Source organism: Strix uralensis, chromosome 8, assembly GCF_047716275.1.
Source record: "Strix uralensis isolate ZFMK-TIS-50842 chromosome 8, bStrUra1, whole genome shotgun sequence".
Classification (NCBI taxonomy): Eukaryota; Metazoa; Chordata; class Aves; order Strigiformes; family Strigidae; genus Strix; species Strix uralensis.
In genome coordinates, this window is record NC_133979.1 from 19,425,842 (window position 1) to 19,439,068 (window position 13,227).

At 39.3% G+C, this 13,227-nt stretch overlaps 1 protein-coding gene across 3 annotated transcripts in view; it reads left to right on the plus strand.

The window, feature by feature from the left end:
- The first annotated feature begins 2,037 nt into the window (after window positions 1–2,037).
- The window catches only part of FNBP1L (formin binding protein 1 like), a 56,693-nt gene continuing 45,503 nt past the window's right edge, over window positions 2,038–13,227 (plus strand). For all 3 annotated transcript variants that reach the window (XM_074876531.1, XM_074876528.1, XM_074876530.1), the window contains exon 1: window positions 2,038–2,220. In XM_074876531.1, the coding sequence (XP_074732632.1) occupies window positions 2,197–2,220 (24 nt within the window). In that variant the 5' untranslated portion in view covers window positions 2,038–2,196. The remainder of the gene's footprint in view (window positions 2,221–13,227) is intronic.

Genomic DNA, 13,227 nt, shown 5'->3' on the forward strand with positions numbered 1-13,227 from the left:
AATATAAATATATAAAGAAAAAATTACACATTGAAACTCTCTTGATGTATGCTTCGTGCAATGGAAGGCCAGTATTTCAAATTTGAGTGCCAAGTGCCTGACTTTCAAAGTTTCTGAATCCATAAATCTAGAATTTAGGATCCATTTTCCAGTAGATTCATTTTCAATACTCCATTGGGACTTTTAAGGTTGAAAATTTCAACTCGGAAGTTATTTTTTAGGGTTGTTAGATGTCTCAACTGAAACAATTGGAAAGATGAGTTTTCCTGAAATGATCAGAAAGTAAAAAATCCTGGTTCTCCTGAAGCCAGCAGCAAATTTCTAATTCACTTAAATGGTCAGGACTCTCACTTCCGGTGTTAAAGGCTCAGTGTACATTTGTTTCTCAAAATTATGCTGGCATCCAAAACCAAAGGTGCCCAGATCGTTGGGTACATTTATAAACCTTGGTTAGGACACAGTAGAATATGGATTAATGTGCGATCGATTTTGAACTCCCTCTTTTTAAAAATTATTACATATGCTGCAAGTTACAGTATAGGTATTAATTTAAAATAAAAAGCATATAAAATGGCTAAATTCTTTTTAATTTTTGCTTAATGATGATTTGAACCAGGTTATCCAATTATATCATCCGATTATATGTTTTGAAGAATTGTATAAAGGTGGGTGGTGAACTGGCAGCTAAGCAAAATGTTGATTGAAGTTTACAGCATTTAATGGAAATTATTCTTTCCTAATCCTGAAAGGCATGTTAATTCAAATATATATTTATTAATTATTTTTACCATTAATTTATTTCTGCTTCAGTACTAGAATCCGCAACATGTATTCTGCGTGGTATTTTCAGTAATGCATGCAATCTAGAGTTAATAATGTGTCAGTTCAACTGAAGTGTGCCCAAGTGTGGAATTTAATCTTAAGAGTCTAAAATTTGGAGGTTCAATGACCACCAGCTTGCTAAAACATACACATAGGCCACCGCAGCATGTGACATATTTATTCATTTTGTGGATCCCCACAGACCCAAATGCATTTCTTGCGTAATGTGACTAAATATTTCACTCCAGAAATGAAGTTGGTGATCTGGTGATCACTTGCTTATTTTGATAAATTCTGATGTTAATATTATTTGAATACAGTAATTTCATATCCACCTAGAACAACCTGCATTTTCCTTTCATATGGAAAGTGGGACTAAACTGAAATTAAGCACGATGCAAAGGAACATTACCTGAAAGGTGACTTGGAAATGAAAAAATGGATTTAAGTCGTTTTTAGTGAAAACTAAATCATAAACTTTAAGTTTCATGGTCTAGAGACTGAAGACAGCAGTATTTTCACTGAGTTTTTGTTGCAGCCTATAAAAATGATTAAGTAAAAATGAGAGAAAAAACAAGAAATTGATGCCTTGAGAGGGGGACTTCAGGTGGCTTTCTGAGCCTTTGCTGTTAGTAGCTTCGTAACAGACACTTTGGTGGAAAAAAATAATCCTTTGACAAGGATTTAACATCCTTCCTTTTCCAGTTGTTGAGGAAACTCCCTGTTATAGTCATTCAACGATATGATTTATCGAACTACTCCATCACATGCCTCGCATTTCCTAGCTTCTCCATTTAGGATTTACTTACACACCTGTGGGGTTTAAAAAAAAAAAAAAAAAAAAAAAGGCCTTCCTTGTTTCTTTCTCTTTTTTGCCACCGTGCCAGGTGCGGCGGGTGCGCCTCCCGCCTCTCCCGGGCGTGAGTCAGCGCTTTCCCGGGGGGAGGTGAGGAGGCCTCGCAGCCGGGCGGGATACAAAGACCCGGGGCCTTGTTGCCGCCTCCCGCCAGGCGCCCCCTCCTCCTCGTTCATGAGTAACGGGGACTGCGCCGCGCCGGGACCCCCCGCCGACCCACGGCCGTGGGAGGCTCCGGGGTGCGCGTGGCGCCTCGGGAGCGGCGGCCTCACCCCGTCCCGTCCCCCCGCTGCCGCCTCAGCCGGGCCCGCCCCTCTCCCAGTCTCCTTCGCGGCTGCGCCCCCCCCTCCCCGAGCCAGGCGGAGCTGGAGCTGGGAGCGACGTCGTTCCTTGCCGCCGCCTCTCCCCAGTGACCGAGGGCACCGGCGCTCCCCGGCGGGACCCCGTCTCCGGCCGACGCCCGACGCCTCCTCCCCGCCGTCGCCTCTGCTGGAGCCGGCGCTGCCCGCGAAGCAGCCATGAGCTGGGGCACGGAGCTGTGGGTGAGTCCCGGCTCGCCTCTCATTGTGTCTGGGATTCGGCGCCTTCCCTTGTCTGCGGCGGCTTCCCCGGGGGAGGCGCCGAGCGGCCGGGGCCGAGGCGGTCGCCGAGGCGCTTTGTTCGGCGCTGGGGCGGCGGGCACCGGGCGGGGGAGGTTGGCGGGGGGCGGGGGGGGTCGAGATGCGGGGGGCGGCGTAAGGGCTGGGGAGGGGGCGGCGGGTCGGGGAGCGCCTCGTCCGGGGTGCGGGCGCGCGCGCGCGCGGCCATGGCGCGGGCCGGCCGAGGGCGGGGGGTGGGCGCGCGCCGCCTCGCCCTCCGCCGTTCGCCCGGTAACGGCCGCGGCCGGTCGCGCTCCTTTGTGCGCGCCCCCCCGCCTTCCTCCCCGGGCAGAGAAGGGCAGGGCGCTCGGTGCGAGGCGGCGGGGGCCGGCGACGTGCTTGGGGGTGGCGTGGGGCGGGGTCCCGGCGCGGCTCGGGCTGGGGCCGGGGCCGCGGCCCGCTCCGGGCCCCCTCTGGGCGGCGGGGCCGGGCGGGCGCAGCGCTGCTGCTCTCCCGAAAACCGCCGGGCTGTTGTGACGGGAGGAGCGTTTTGAGCTGTCGCCCCTAATTGGAAGCAGCTATTGTATAGCTTTGTCTCTAAAGGCAACCCAGAACATTGGCTAATACTGTATTGTATTTTTTTTTTTTTTTAAATACGAAGAATTGGCAGCAAGGAGACAGACAGTGTCTGTGGGCCTGTGGCTGCGCTGCGTTAGATCTTTTCTTCAACCTCCCCTCCTCCTCCGAAGGGTTTTTGGCAGTGCCAAGGGCAGTAAAGAAGGGGCTTCTCCCGAGGGAATCTGCCGGAGTGAAGCACAGTGATTGCCTGCTCGCAGGCAGTTGTGGGATGTTTTATTTTCTCTTGTCGGATTTCCTAATGTTGCTGCTATAACTGGAGCTGACACTGATCGTGGGAAAGCTTAACCAAAAAAGAAAAAAAAAGTACCAAGGAAGGTTTAACGTCGTCCCCGTTTTAAATGCTGCCTGCCCTTCGTGTATTTGCTTTTAAAGGCTGTGAAGCACAGACAACGCTCAGAAAAAATAAATTGTAGAGGGCTAAACATTGCAGCTTGAAGTCTGTTCAGGAACTCTTAACTTGGACCTATCGTTTACTTTTTTTCTTTTTTTTTTTTTTTCATTTGTAGTTGAATTAAATTCCTTTATCAGTAGTTTCTAGTACAAGGCTATTGGTCTCTAGAGGAGCAAAGATCTGCTCGGCAGCGAGACAGCTAGTTCCCCGAGTGAGGTGGGGAGCCAAAGGCAGGCTGTGGCACTGCGGTCACAGTGTGTGGGCGGGGTATAGGAGTTGGGCCAGTGAAGCTCCTGAAGCCACCTGAGTAAGTCGTGTCCGGCTATGCAAAATGAAGATGTAATAGCATTGCATCGAGTGTACTACATGGAGAAGCCTGATTTAAAGATATTTAGGGGTTACTTTAGTGTTTTGTACAGTACCTTGTACTTAACTAGTATTTATAGGCATGATGAGAATTCAGATAAAATACACTTGTGAAGTACTGACAGCACTGCTGTAACAACTGAAATATAAAGCTGTTGTAATATTAACAGTAAGTAGTAAGTAAAAAGCATGAATTATATTGGCAGCACAAGTGTGTCTTTGTGGTTCATGCTTGTATATACTTAAAATCAGAGGTTGGAGGTCAGTGTTTTGGAAGAGTGGGGTTTTGAATTTTAGGAGAGCACTGAATATTCTTCTGGAAGCACTGAAGTATGTATCACTTCAGAAAACAGTTTTAGCTTACTCATTTCTGTTCATTTTGGCAACCTCTTAATCTTACTTTCTTTGTTCAGCTTGTAAATAACAGTTAAGGTTTTGTAGTCTATCTTGTGTTCAGTTCTGTAAGAAAGTGTTTATCTTCCTTATGTGTTTAGGAAATATATACAAAAAGGTGGATTTTGACTTCAGAGTTTCTTTTAATGACAGGCATTCCATTCACAGTGTCATGAACCTAGATGAATTTTATCTTAAAGCTCCTATATGGTTTTTTCCCCAAGTCATCAATTATTATGTTAATTTGAAGATACAATGCCAGAATTTTAAGCTAAAACTTACTGCAACACTTTTATTTCAGCAGAACTTAATATATTTTTTGCTTGATAACAGGAGATACCTGTAACTCTACACTAATGAGGCAACTTCATGCATAAAATGGTCTGTTTGTAACTAATACAACTAGCTTCTGATAATACTTTAAAATGTACCTTTTAAATGTTTTGTTGTTGTTGAATCTAATACTTTTAAAAAATATCTATTAGGGTTATAAAGCAAACTGTTTTCTTAGTTGGAAAAACATTCAGTGCTTCTCTTACTGACTGAAAAGAATACTGAACCTTTAATTGTTTAACAACTTGTGTTGGGCAAATAAAGTACTTTTTTTTTTTTTTTTTTAAATCTGGCACAAAATTAAATTCATTAAAAATTAGCTTTAATCTAGATTAAAATCACAAGGAAAACCAGTATTTGTGGAGCTTCAAAAATAGGGCTCTGAACAACGAGTAAATAAACTATCAGAAGTGTTGTGTTCTACTATAGCTTTTCCCTGTTGCTAGCATCAGTGCAGCTCCTGAAGGCCACTCAGGCTGCCCCGGGTTTGCTCATGGCAGCAGGGCACTAGCAGCTCCTGATGTTGAGTGCTAAGAGTCTCCAGCTGCAGAACTGTTCTGCACAGGTTTTCTGGAGACCTTGATGAGCCTGAACCTCTCCCTCATTAGTGCTTGCACCTGTGGTCATAAAAGTGGAATTTTTCAGCATTAAGACTGGTATCTAGATGATAGTTTTTCAGAACATTTACAAATACGTATGTAGGCTTTGCTGATTCACTGAGGCAAGTTTGATTTTTTTTATCAGGTGTTTTAATGTCTCCTTAACCCTGCCTTCTAAAATTGTATCTCTTCATGCTGATTATTGGTGTTTTATGCTGATTCATAGTTCTGATTTTTTTTTCTTGGAGTTTTATGCTATTTCTGATAAAGTAAAAAGTGTACATGGATGAATTTAGAGACAAATAAGGAGCCAGAATAAAAATTAGGGGATTAGGAAAGCAACTCATGTCTGGTATTTATGTGGTACTTATTTAATATGGCTGCTCTGGTATTGAAATGATGCATATGCTAATTAAATGGTTATATCAGGGACATGACAAGGGAAAGGTTTTCTTTGATGGGCTAGTATTTTCTAGTTCTTTAAATTCTGTAGTTGCTATTTCTGTTTCTGGATTATGGGGTTTTTTTTCAAGCAACTATCTTTATAAGTACTCTAGCATTCTCTGAAGTGAGTGTGCATTGGCCTAAACATATCTTGAGTAGGCTGAAGTAGTTAATGGCACTTTGTGCTTTTCACTATGTCTTGGCTAAGCATGCTCCCTGTTGTGTTTGCTTTGATAGCATTGTATGAAATAATGTGAATTAATAATAGTAAAATAAATGTTGATTCATTTAAGCCGTCCTGTCATTGGAACTGTTTCATTCTATGTTTTTTATGCTGTGTGAAATATGTTCCTCTTCTGTGCTTTTTTATCACAACAATTGTGATCAATTTTGAGAGTATTATTCCACAAATAGTTTTATTCTCATCAGTGCATTTGTCTTTGTGGTCACTCTGCAGCATATTCCTTATGGTATGTCCACACAAAAACTAAGATACTTCAGTGAGCTGCCTTGGATGATAATAGTCTCTTAATGGTTAGAGCAGAGTAGTGAGAACTGAGAAGTCTAGTCTCCTGTAATCCAGTTGAAATTATATTTTCTGAGAGTTTGACTGTTGTGTGCTAAATTTTCCAATCTGTAATATTTAACTTTTTCCTAGGTAATATTTCTAAATCAATAATCATCTGATGAAAGGAGTCACATAACCATGAAGTAGCATTGTGGCACTTCTTTTTAACACAGTTTTTTTTAATTCGGTGTGCTTGCGTTCACCTCATGAGCAGTAAGAGCATTTACACGTTGAAGTCCTAGGCAGACTTGCATACTTGCTTTATAAGGTGTCCCTGTCTGACTGTCAAACTGTGCTGCAGTGTCCCAGGGCAAGAATAGATGAATGGAACTAAAATTGTTTTTTTAGTAACTTTAAATATTTGGAAATAAAAATGGTGGATTCTGGTATGTTAAAGAATCTACTCAGCATGAGCATCTGTTCAGTGTGTATGTTTCTGTACATCTGGAGTTCTTTTTGTGATGGGAAAGAAGTGTACAAATAACATGAACATAGAATATTTAACAAAATGTATCTGGTTATTGTTGTCTTGGGTTTTTGTGCGGTTAAATTGAATATGTAGTGTATTTGCTTTGATGCTAAAGGCTCACTGAGCTTTGGAGACTGGAGGATGGTTGATAATGAAGTTCCTGGCTTAATGAGTGGAAACAAGTGAAACTGATTGGCACTCTGAAGTGGCTTCCTTGGAAATTAATTAAAGAGTTTTTACTGTCTCTTTAAAAAAATCAGGAAGGATGTTTTTCAGCTTTTGATACACGTTCTGGCTTTCGAACCTCTGTGAACCCCTTAATAGCAGTTGGCAGAAAAAGAGTTTGAATACCATGTCAGAACATTTTCAGTCTGTAAAACCAGTCTAGCCATCTGTTTCTCACCTCTTGATAAATATTTAAAGCAGAAATTTTGCTGAGGGCTTTTGTGCTAAGATTCCATGATTAAAAAAAAAAAAGGCTGTAGAAGATTTAATGATACTATTGTTGTGAGCTTCTTAGGGCCAGCAGCACACCATCTTTTATAATTAAGAAACCACTGGCACTGTGCAATACCATTTTAGAAATGAGTTGTGTTGGACCAAAGGAAGATCAAAGTATATTTCGTGATGTGCTCTTTTTAATCTTTCCTTAAACTAAATTTATTCTGTACCTAAACCTGAGTTTTGTTTACAAAAACATTAATTCTCAGTTGCATCAGTAGTTTTTCAAAAGCTGTTAAAAATTTTCTTATGCTTTCAATGCCTGCTTCAGGCATTGTTTCCTTCTTGTTTTAAAATTGTATATTCCCTTTTTGTAGAAGATGATAAATTGTATGGTGATGTTGTCTAATCTTAAAAGTTTCCAAGTTTAATTATATGTAAAACATCCACAGAATGTAAGTATGAAAAAAATTTTTTTCAAAGCAGTTTGAAACTGAGAAGCTTTTTTCTACAATTAATATGACTCTGTGGTTATGTGGTCATTAGCATTGTTAATGCAAGTAAATTGGGTTTTTTTAAACAGTTACAAAAACATTGAAAGTAATTTTAAATATCAAGCCGTATCCCATGTGGAAGTTCTTCTGTGCTTTTGAATTTTAATCTTTCATAAACTTCTTTTCCACGTGCTAATGTATACTGTGTTAAAGGCAATATTCTATTAAATACATAGATGTTTGCGAGATGAGACCTGGATGTATTTTTCCCAGATTTCTCCTTCAACTTAACCCAAGGATTGCAAGCAGTACTTTGTATGGATTCTCTTTTCATTCAGTGTTCTTGTTATTGTGGTCTGCAAATATGTGCAAGGAATGTGTCTTGTGGCTAAAGTATGAAATTACAGTTTTCAGATGCATGGGATGGCCATACATTTCCTCTGTCATGGGTAAGATGCTGGATAAAATGCTTAACCTCTGTGAGGTTACAGTCTTTCACAAGGAGTATTGTGCAGTTTATCTCATCCTTGTGAAGACCTGCGAGATTTCCAAATAGAAAGTTATGTAAGGATCAAGTATTTGATTATTGAATGTGTAGTTACTTCAGGCACCAGAATGAAAACAATTGCATTAAGTTTTAGTTAGAAATAATGTTTGTCTGTATTTTTTCCAGCAATTGTCTGGTTCATAAACATCTGACCTTTTTACTGATTTTTCCAGGAAGGGGTGAGTCATTGTCTTGAGGCTTTTATCAGTTTGGTTTTGATGTTGAACAGAATTTAATTTAAGAATGCATACATGTTTGTGCCCTTGAGTATCTGTTGAGAAAGTATTTTTTCAGTTTTGAAAACTGTTTATCACCTGTTACCTATTAAAATGTCATCTGTTTTTATTTATGGCCCCACTTGTGTATGTAGTTTGGAAATGTATGTGCTCTTTAAGGAAGTTTGTACAAACATACTTTACTAATCTGGAAATGCTAAATGCTGGAAAAATATTTCTGTCTCTTTAGAAATGTGTGTAGTATCCTTGTTCATAGTTCAAAATGTGAGAGTTGCCTATATCAAGATCCTAAATGCTACAGCTGGCAGTTTGATTTCCTGAGTGAGAATAGCAGGAGGTTGTTTGAGATGCAAGATATTTTATCTCAACCAAGCAGAGAATTTCTTTAAAGAGTGTATCTGTCAAAATAATGATCCTTTGGAACAGCAAATCCATCAAAACTTGGGATGGACAAAAGCATGAGTAGGGAAAAGTCTGTTGTCAATGTGTTCAGACTTCTGTTCTTGGTGAGGGGCGTCCAAGTAGGTATAATTTGTGCTTTCAACAGTTTGCGAGTAAATACTGTAAGACAGAAGGTTTGTGTTAATGCTTGAGTAGAGTTGTCACTGATGCTATAGACTTGCTGAAATAAGTCTAAAATGTGTAAAAGTTCATTTGTTGTATTTAAATTAGTTCTTGTACAGGATTGATCTGGGTGAGATCCTTTATTATTAATACAGTAGTTAAATACTTCAGTCGTTATATTTGCAGAGCAGTTTTTTAGCATGCTTGATAAAGCCAGTAATTGGGTAACATCGTTTTTTTTGTGGGTTGGTTTTTTTTTGGTTGGTTTGGGGTTTTTTTTTTATGGAGGGGAAGTTCTTTAACACATTTCAGATTAAATTTTTGTTGTTCATAGCACACATGTGCATACTTTTTCAGCAACTTGAATACTTTTTGGTAGAAAAAGAATTCCCCAAAGTCTTGATATGTTCAGCTTTTTCCTTGTGTTGATGAACAAATTGTTCAGTGAAAGCTGAAATTCCAGTTAGCTTGTTTCATTTTGCCCCTAGTGAGTTTACGTACCCCAGTCCCAGTGCTCTCTTGGCAGAAAGTTTAGAGGTTTGTCTTCAGATGCATGTCAGTGCTTCAGCTGGACGGGAGGAGAAGGGAAAAAAAAGGTATTATACTAATGAAAACCTTCTGGTTTTCATTAAAATGTGGACCCTCTACACTGAGTTAGTTTATGGAATTATCTACAACAAATTTGTTAGTCTGAGTTGCTGGTTTTTCTCAACTGCAAGTTCTAGCTTAAGAGGAGAGTGGCAGTAGTATTGCATTTCCTGCAAAGTGACAAGAACAAGAAAGGGCTTAGTTTCACCTGTACTTACTTTTGTTAATTTCAGTCATGTTGACATTTGAAATACATGTGAGATTCATGAATAGCTTTTCCTTGATTTTTTTTCTTTAGTCAGAACCCTGCTTCTGCTTTGTCATTTACAATAAAAAGGGCATTAGACTGCTAAAACTGCTTTCTGGCATTGTGGTTTGTACGTTTGTACATCTTTCAGAGGAGAAGTGCAGTCTTACAGTGAACTAAAAAGCTAATATTGCAAGGCCTGAATTTGTCTTGGGTTTTACTGTGGAACTCTTGTGTGGTCTTGGGCAAGTAAACTTACTCTTTCTCTCTGTTGGTTGGGTTGTAAAATTGGAATGAAGTTTGGGGTTTTTTTTAAATCAAATTAATATTCTAATAATACCTTCATTTGTAGAATACTTCAATGTTCTTTAATGCGTAAGTGCAAAGCAATATATTGTTTTGAAATGGTAGAAGCAAAACACAAAAAGCAACAAATTCTAATAACTTGGCCCCATTCTCTTTGATCAGACTGTCTACTTGAAGTAACCATTTAAACTTTTCACTTGAATGGGTAAAATCTGCTGTGTACTAACAAGAAAGTTCACCATTTTATCATAGTATGTACTCATGGTAATGCTTAGACTTAGAAAGTATTTATTCAGAAGACAGGTACCATGCAAATCACTTCTTATTGGCTGATACACAAGAAATAGTACAACATGCTTTTTTGTAGTTCCATATTAAGTAAACAATATTTTTTCAGCATTGTGCAATGAAATGACATCCACTTGATTTGAGTTTGGAGTGTTATTTAAGCACTGAAGAACTCCTGAAATATGACAGCAATTGCACTGGAGAGTTGAGGGGCAGTCTTACTTCTGGCATACTTGGGGAAACCAGATGTGAGTGAAGGTGATGAAGATGGGTGTGCCTTTTGGATCTTTATCTGCTTTGTAAATCCTTTGGAAAGACAGCATTTGATTGCTGGATTCTGTCTCATGATGGATGCCCAAGTCAAGTAGATGTGAAAACCCCACTTTGTAAATTGCAGGAAATGCTTGTTGGGGTGTGCAAGGGAGTGTTGGAGTCTCATGAAAAGCACACCATAATCCTTTGGTATAATGAGGTAATAGAGCTGGAATCAGCCAGCAATGCCCTTGAAAATGAGGTTAAGAAGCTAATGTTTGATGCAATAGAGAAGGATGCAAAGAGACAGGGAGAGATAACACTCAAGAAGTGTGGGTGAAACTATAATCTCTCAATACCAGAGAAAAGGATGTTACTGTAATTGAGAAATGAGATGGGTAGAAAATGGGTAAAGATTGCAGCTGTTGGAATGGTTAGAAAGCCTGATTTAAAAAAAAATAAATCTATAAATTGTTAACAAGTCTTAGGATAGAACCTAGATTTCAGATTCAGGAAAGAACTCAAATGCTCATATGAAAGAAAAGTCAAAGGTTAAGACCCTAATTTATAAAAGGTACAAAGCAATAAAGTGCAGTAGCTGATAGGAGATGATGCATGTTATCTGCATTTTAATGAAACATGCTTTACCCTGTTTTTTCTGTGAAAATAAGTTCAAATTCATGATTAGTAAATGGAAAAGTGTATGAAGGTCCATCAATGAGGACTGATAAAACAATTTTGTTCTGATGGGTCAAGTATGGGCTCCCGCATCTCCCTTAGATCTACTTTTATTAGGACCCTAATAGTGCAGATACTTGTCTATATATTTGATTTTACCAGTATTTGTTCATTTTATGAGCAAAGGTCTCACAGGATCAGTGACACTCATTAATGTGCTTGAGAGTAACTGTTGTATACCAGGAACTTTTCAGACCAGATTTTTTTAAGAGATGGAGTAATTGCAAAGCTGATTTAGTCTGCAGATACTCTAGTGATACTGCAGTACTGATGTGTTCTTCCAGGTAATCTTACAGGAGAGTCTTCTATTTTTCACCCTGCCTGGCCCCTTCACTGTGTTTCTGTGGTAAGGTGTGCAGTGTATCCCGAATTACCACTTTGCATCTAAGATTCCTGACTATCTGTAGATTGTAGTTGCTGCACTGCATTATTTAAGTTGGCAAAAATAACTGTTTTGTTATTTTCTTTAATTATTTAATGGAATGTCTTTTCAGGCTTATGAGCTTTGCTGTAAACTGGGATTTAGTAGAACAAGGATATAGGTTAGTACTTGGATTTATGAATGGTGAAAATTTTGCTCTCATGATTTAGAATTAATCTAATTAATTAAGTTTTATCTTAACATTTTTTTTTGTTATTTGGAAAATTTGCTAAACAGTAGATGGTGACATTTGAGATCTGCAATGTGGTCAGGAAGGTGTTACAAATTGTTTGGAGGAGAGGAAGAAAAGGATGAACTTGTTGAAAGGTTCTTTGCCGTGTTGTAATAAAATGGGAAAAAACAGACTGGAATATCTGGTTAGGTCTCATGTCTGAGAAGATGGCATGTTTAAAATAGGAAAAAATTGTTTCTTGAAAATAAACAGTAACTTATCAGGAAAATCCAAATGCCTGGGATTTTTCTACTTCATAACTAATGCGAGGGCAATGTAGACTGTACAGTTCCATGAAACTTAAATAGAAATGTCACCATGTGAGGCAAGCCAAGCAATTTTGTGAAGTGTCCTGGCTCTTTGGCATGATACTCAAATATTTACTCCTATAGCAAGAGGTGTGGTTCTCTGATTAAGTCTTCAGGTTGAGACTAAGGAAATAGGGGCTGTGGGTTATTAATTTTGATTTTAGCTTGATTGCTTTTGTTTTGTAAAAGCCGCAAGGCCTTTTGTGTTCCTGGTCATGTTCTCATTCGTGCTGCACTATTGCGTTCATATAACCTAGATTTCTTTAACATATCTCCCCGAGTTTGAGTGACTATTAATATTAAGTAGCTTTTTCCTGACTGATCTATCTCTAATAACAAGGGCAACTTCTTTCTAAAATGGCTCTTTAAGAAACGTTTTTACTTTGGTACTGGTGCTAGGCAGTGTAATGATTATCTTTCCAGGAATGATGCTGCAGTTTTTCAGGTGCTAGCCTAGTACTTGAGAGATACAAATGTGATTTATTATTTCAGCTTTATCTTCTGTGTTCCTGAGAAGGAAGTAGTGAGTTAGAAGTAGTTGTGTGTAACTAAGAGGTTTCTGCTGGAAGAAACATCCAATCAGTGGATTGGAATTGGAGTCTTCTAAAACCAGGAAGGTGCGAACAAAAACAAAGGCAGGCTGAGTGTGCTAGCTGCTCTTTGTGCTTGTATGGCTTAGCACCCAGTGACTTTCAATTACTTTGGTTCTGAGGGGATGTCATTTAGTTTGACTGAAATTTCAATAGCTGAAGTAATTTTCTTAGAGGTTTAAAATAAAGTCTTAAAGATGAGATGCCAGTGGTATTTATGCTTAGTGATTCTTAGATAAAACATTTTTCCATGTTCCGTCTGGTTTGTACTGCAAGACTGTAATTGTGGGCTCTGTAACAAATACATCTTGACATCATTTGTATAAAATGCCTTGCAGTTTTTGGGAAACTATGTAATCAGCTGAAGGTGATAGTATTGAATGGCCAGCATTCATGCTTTTTCAATAAAGAGATACAATGGAATATCAGTGCTTCAAGCACAAGTTTCAACCTTGAGTTTTAATTCTGAAAGGAGACCTGTTTCATCTTCATACAGACCTTAGGTGGGAGTACTGCT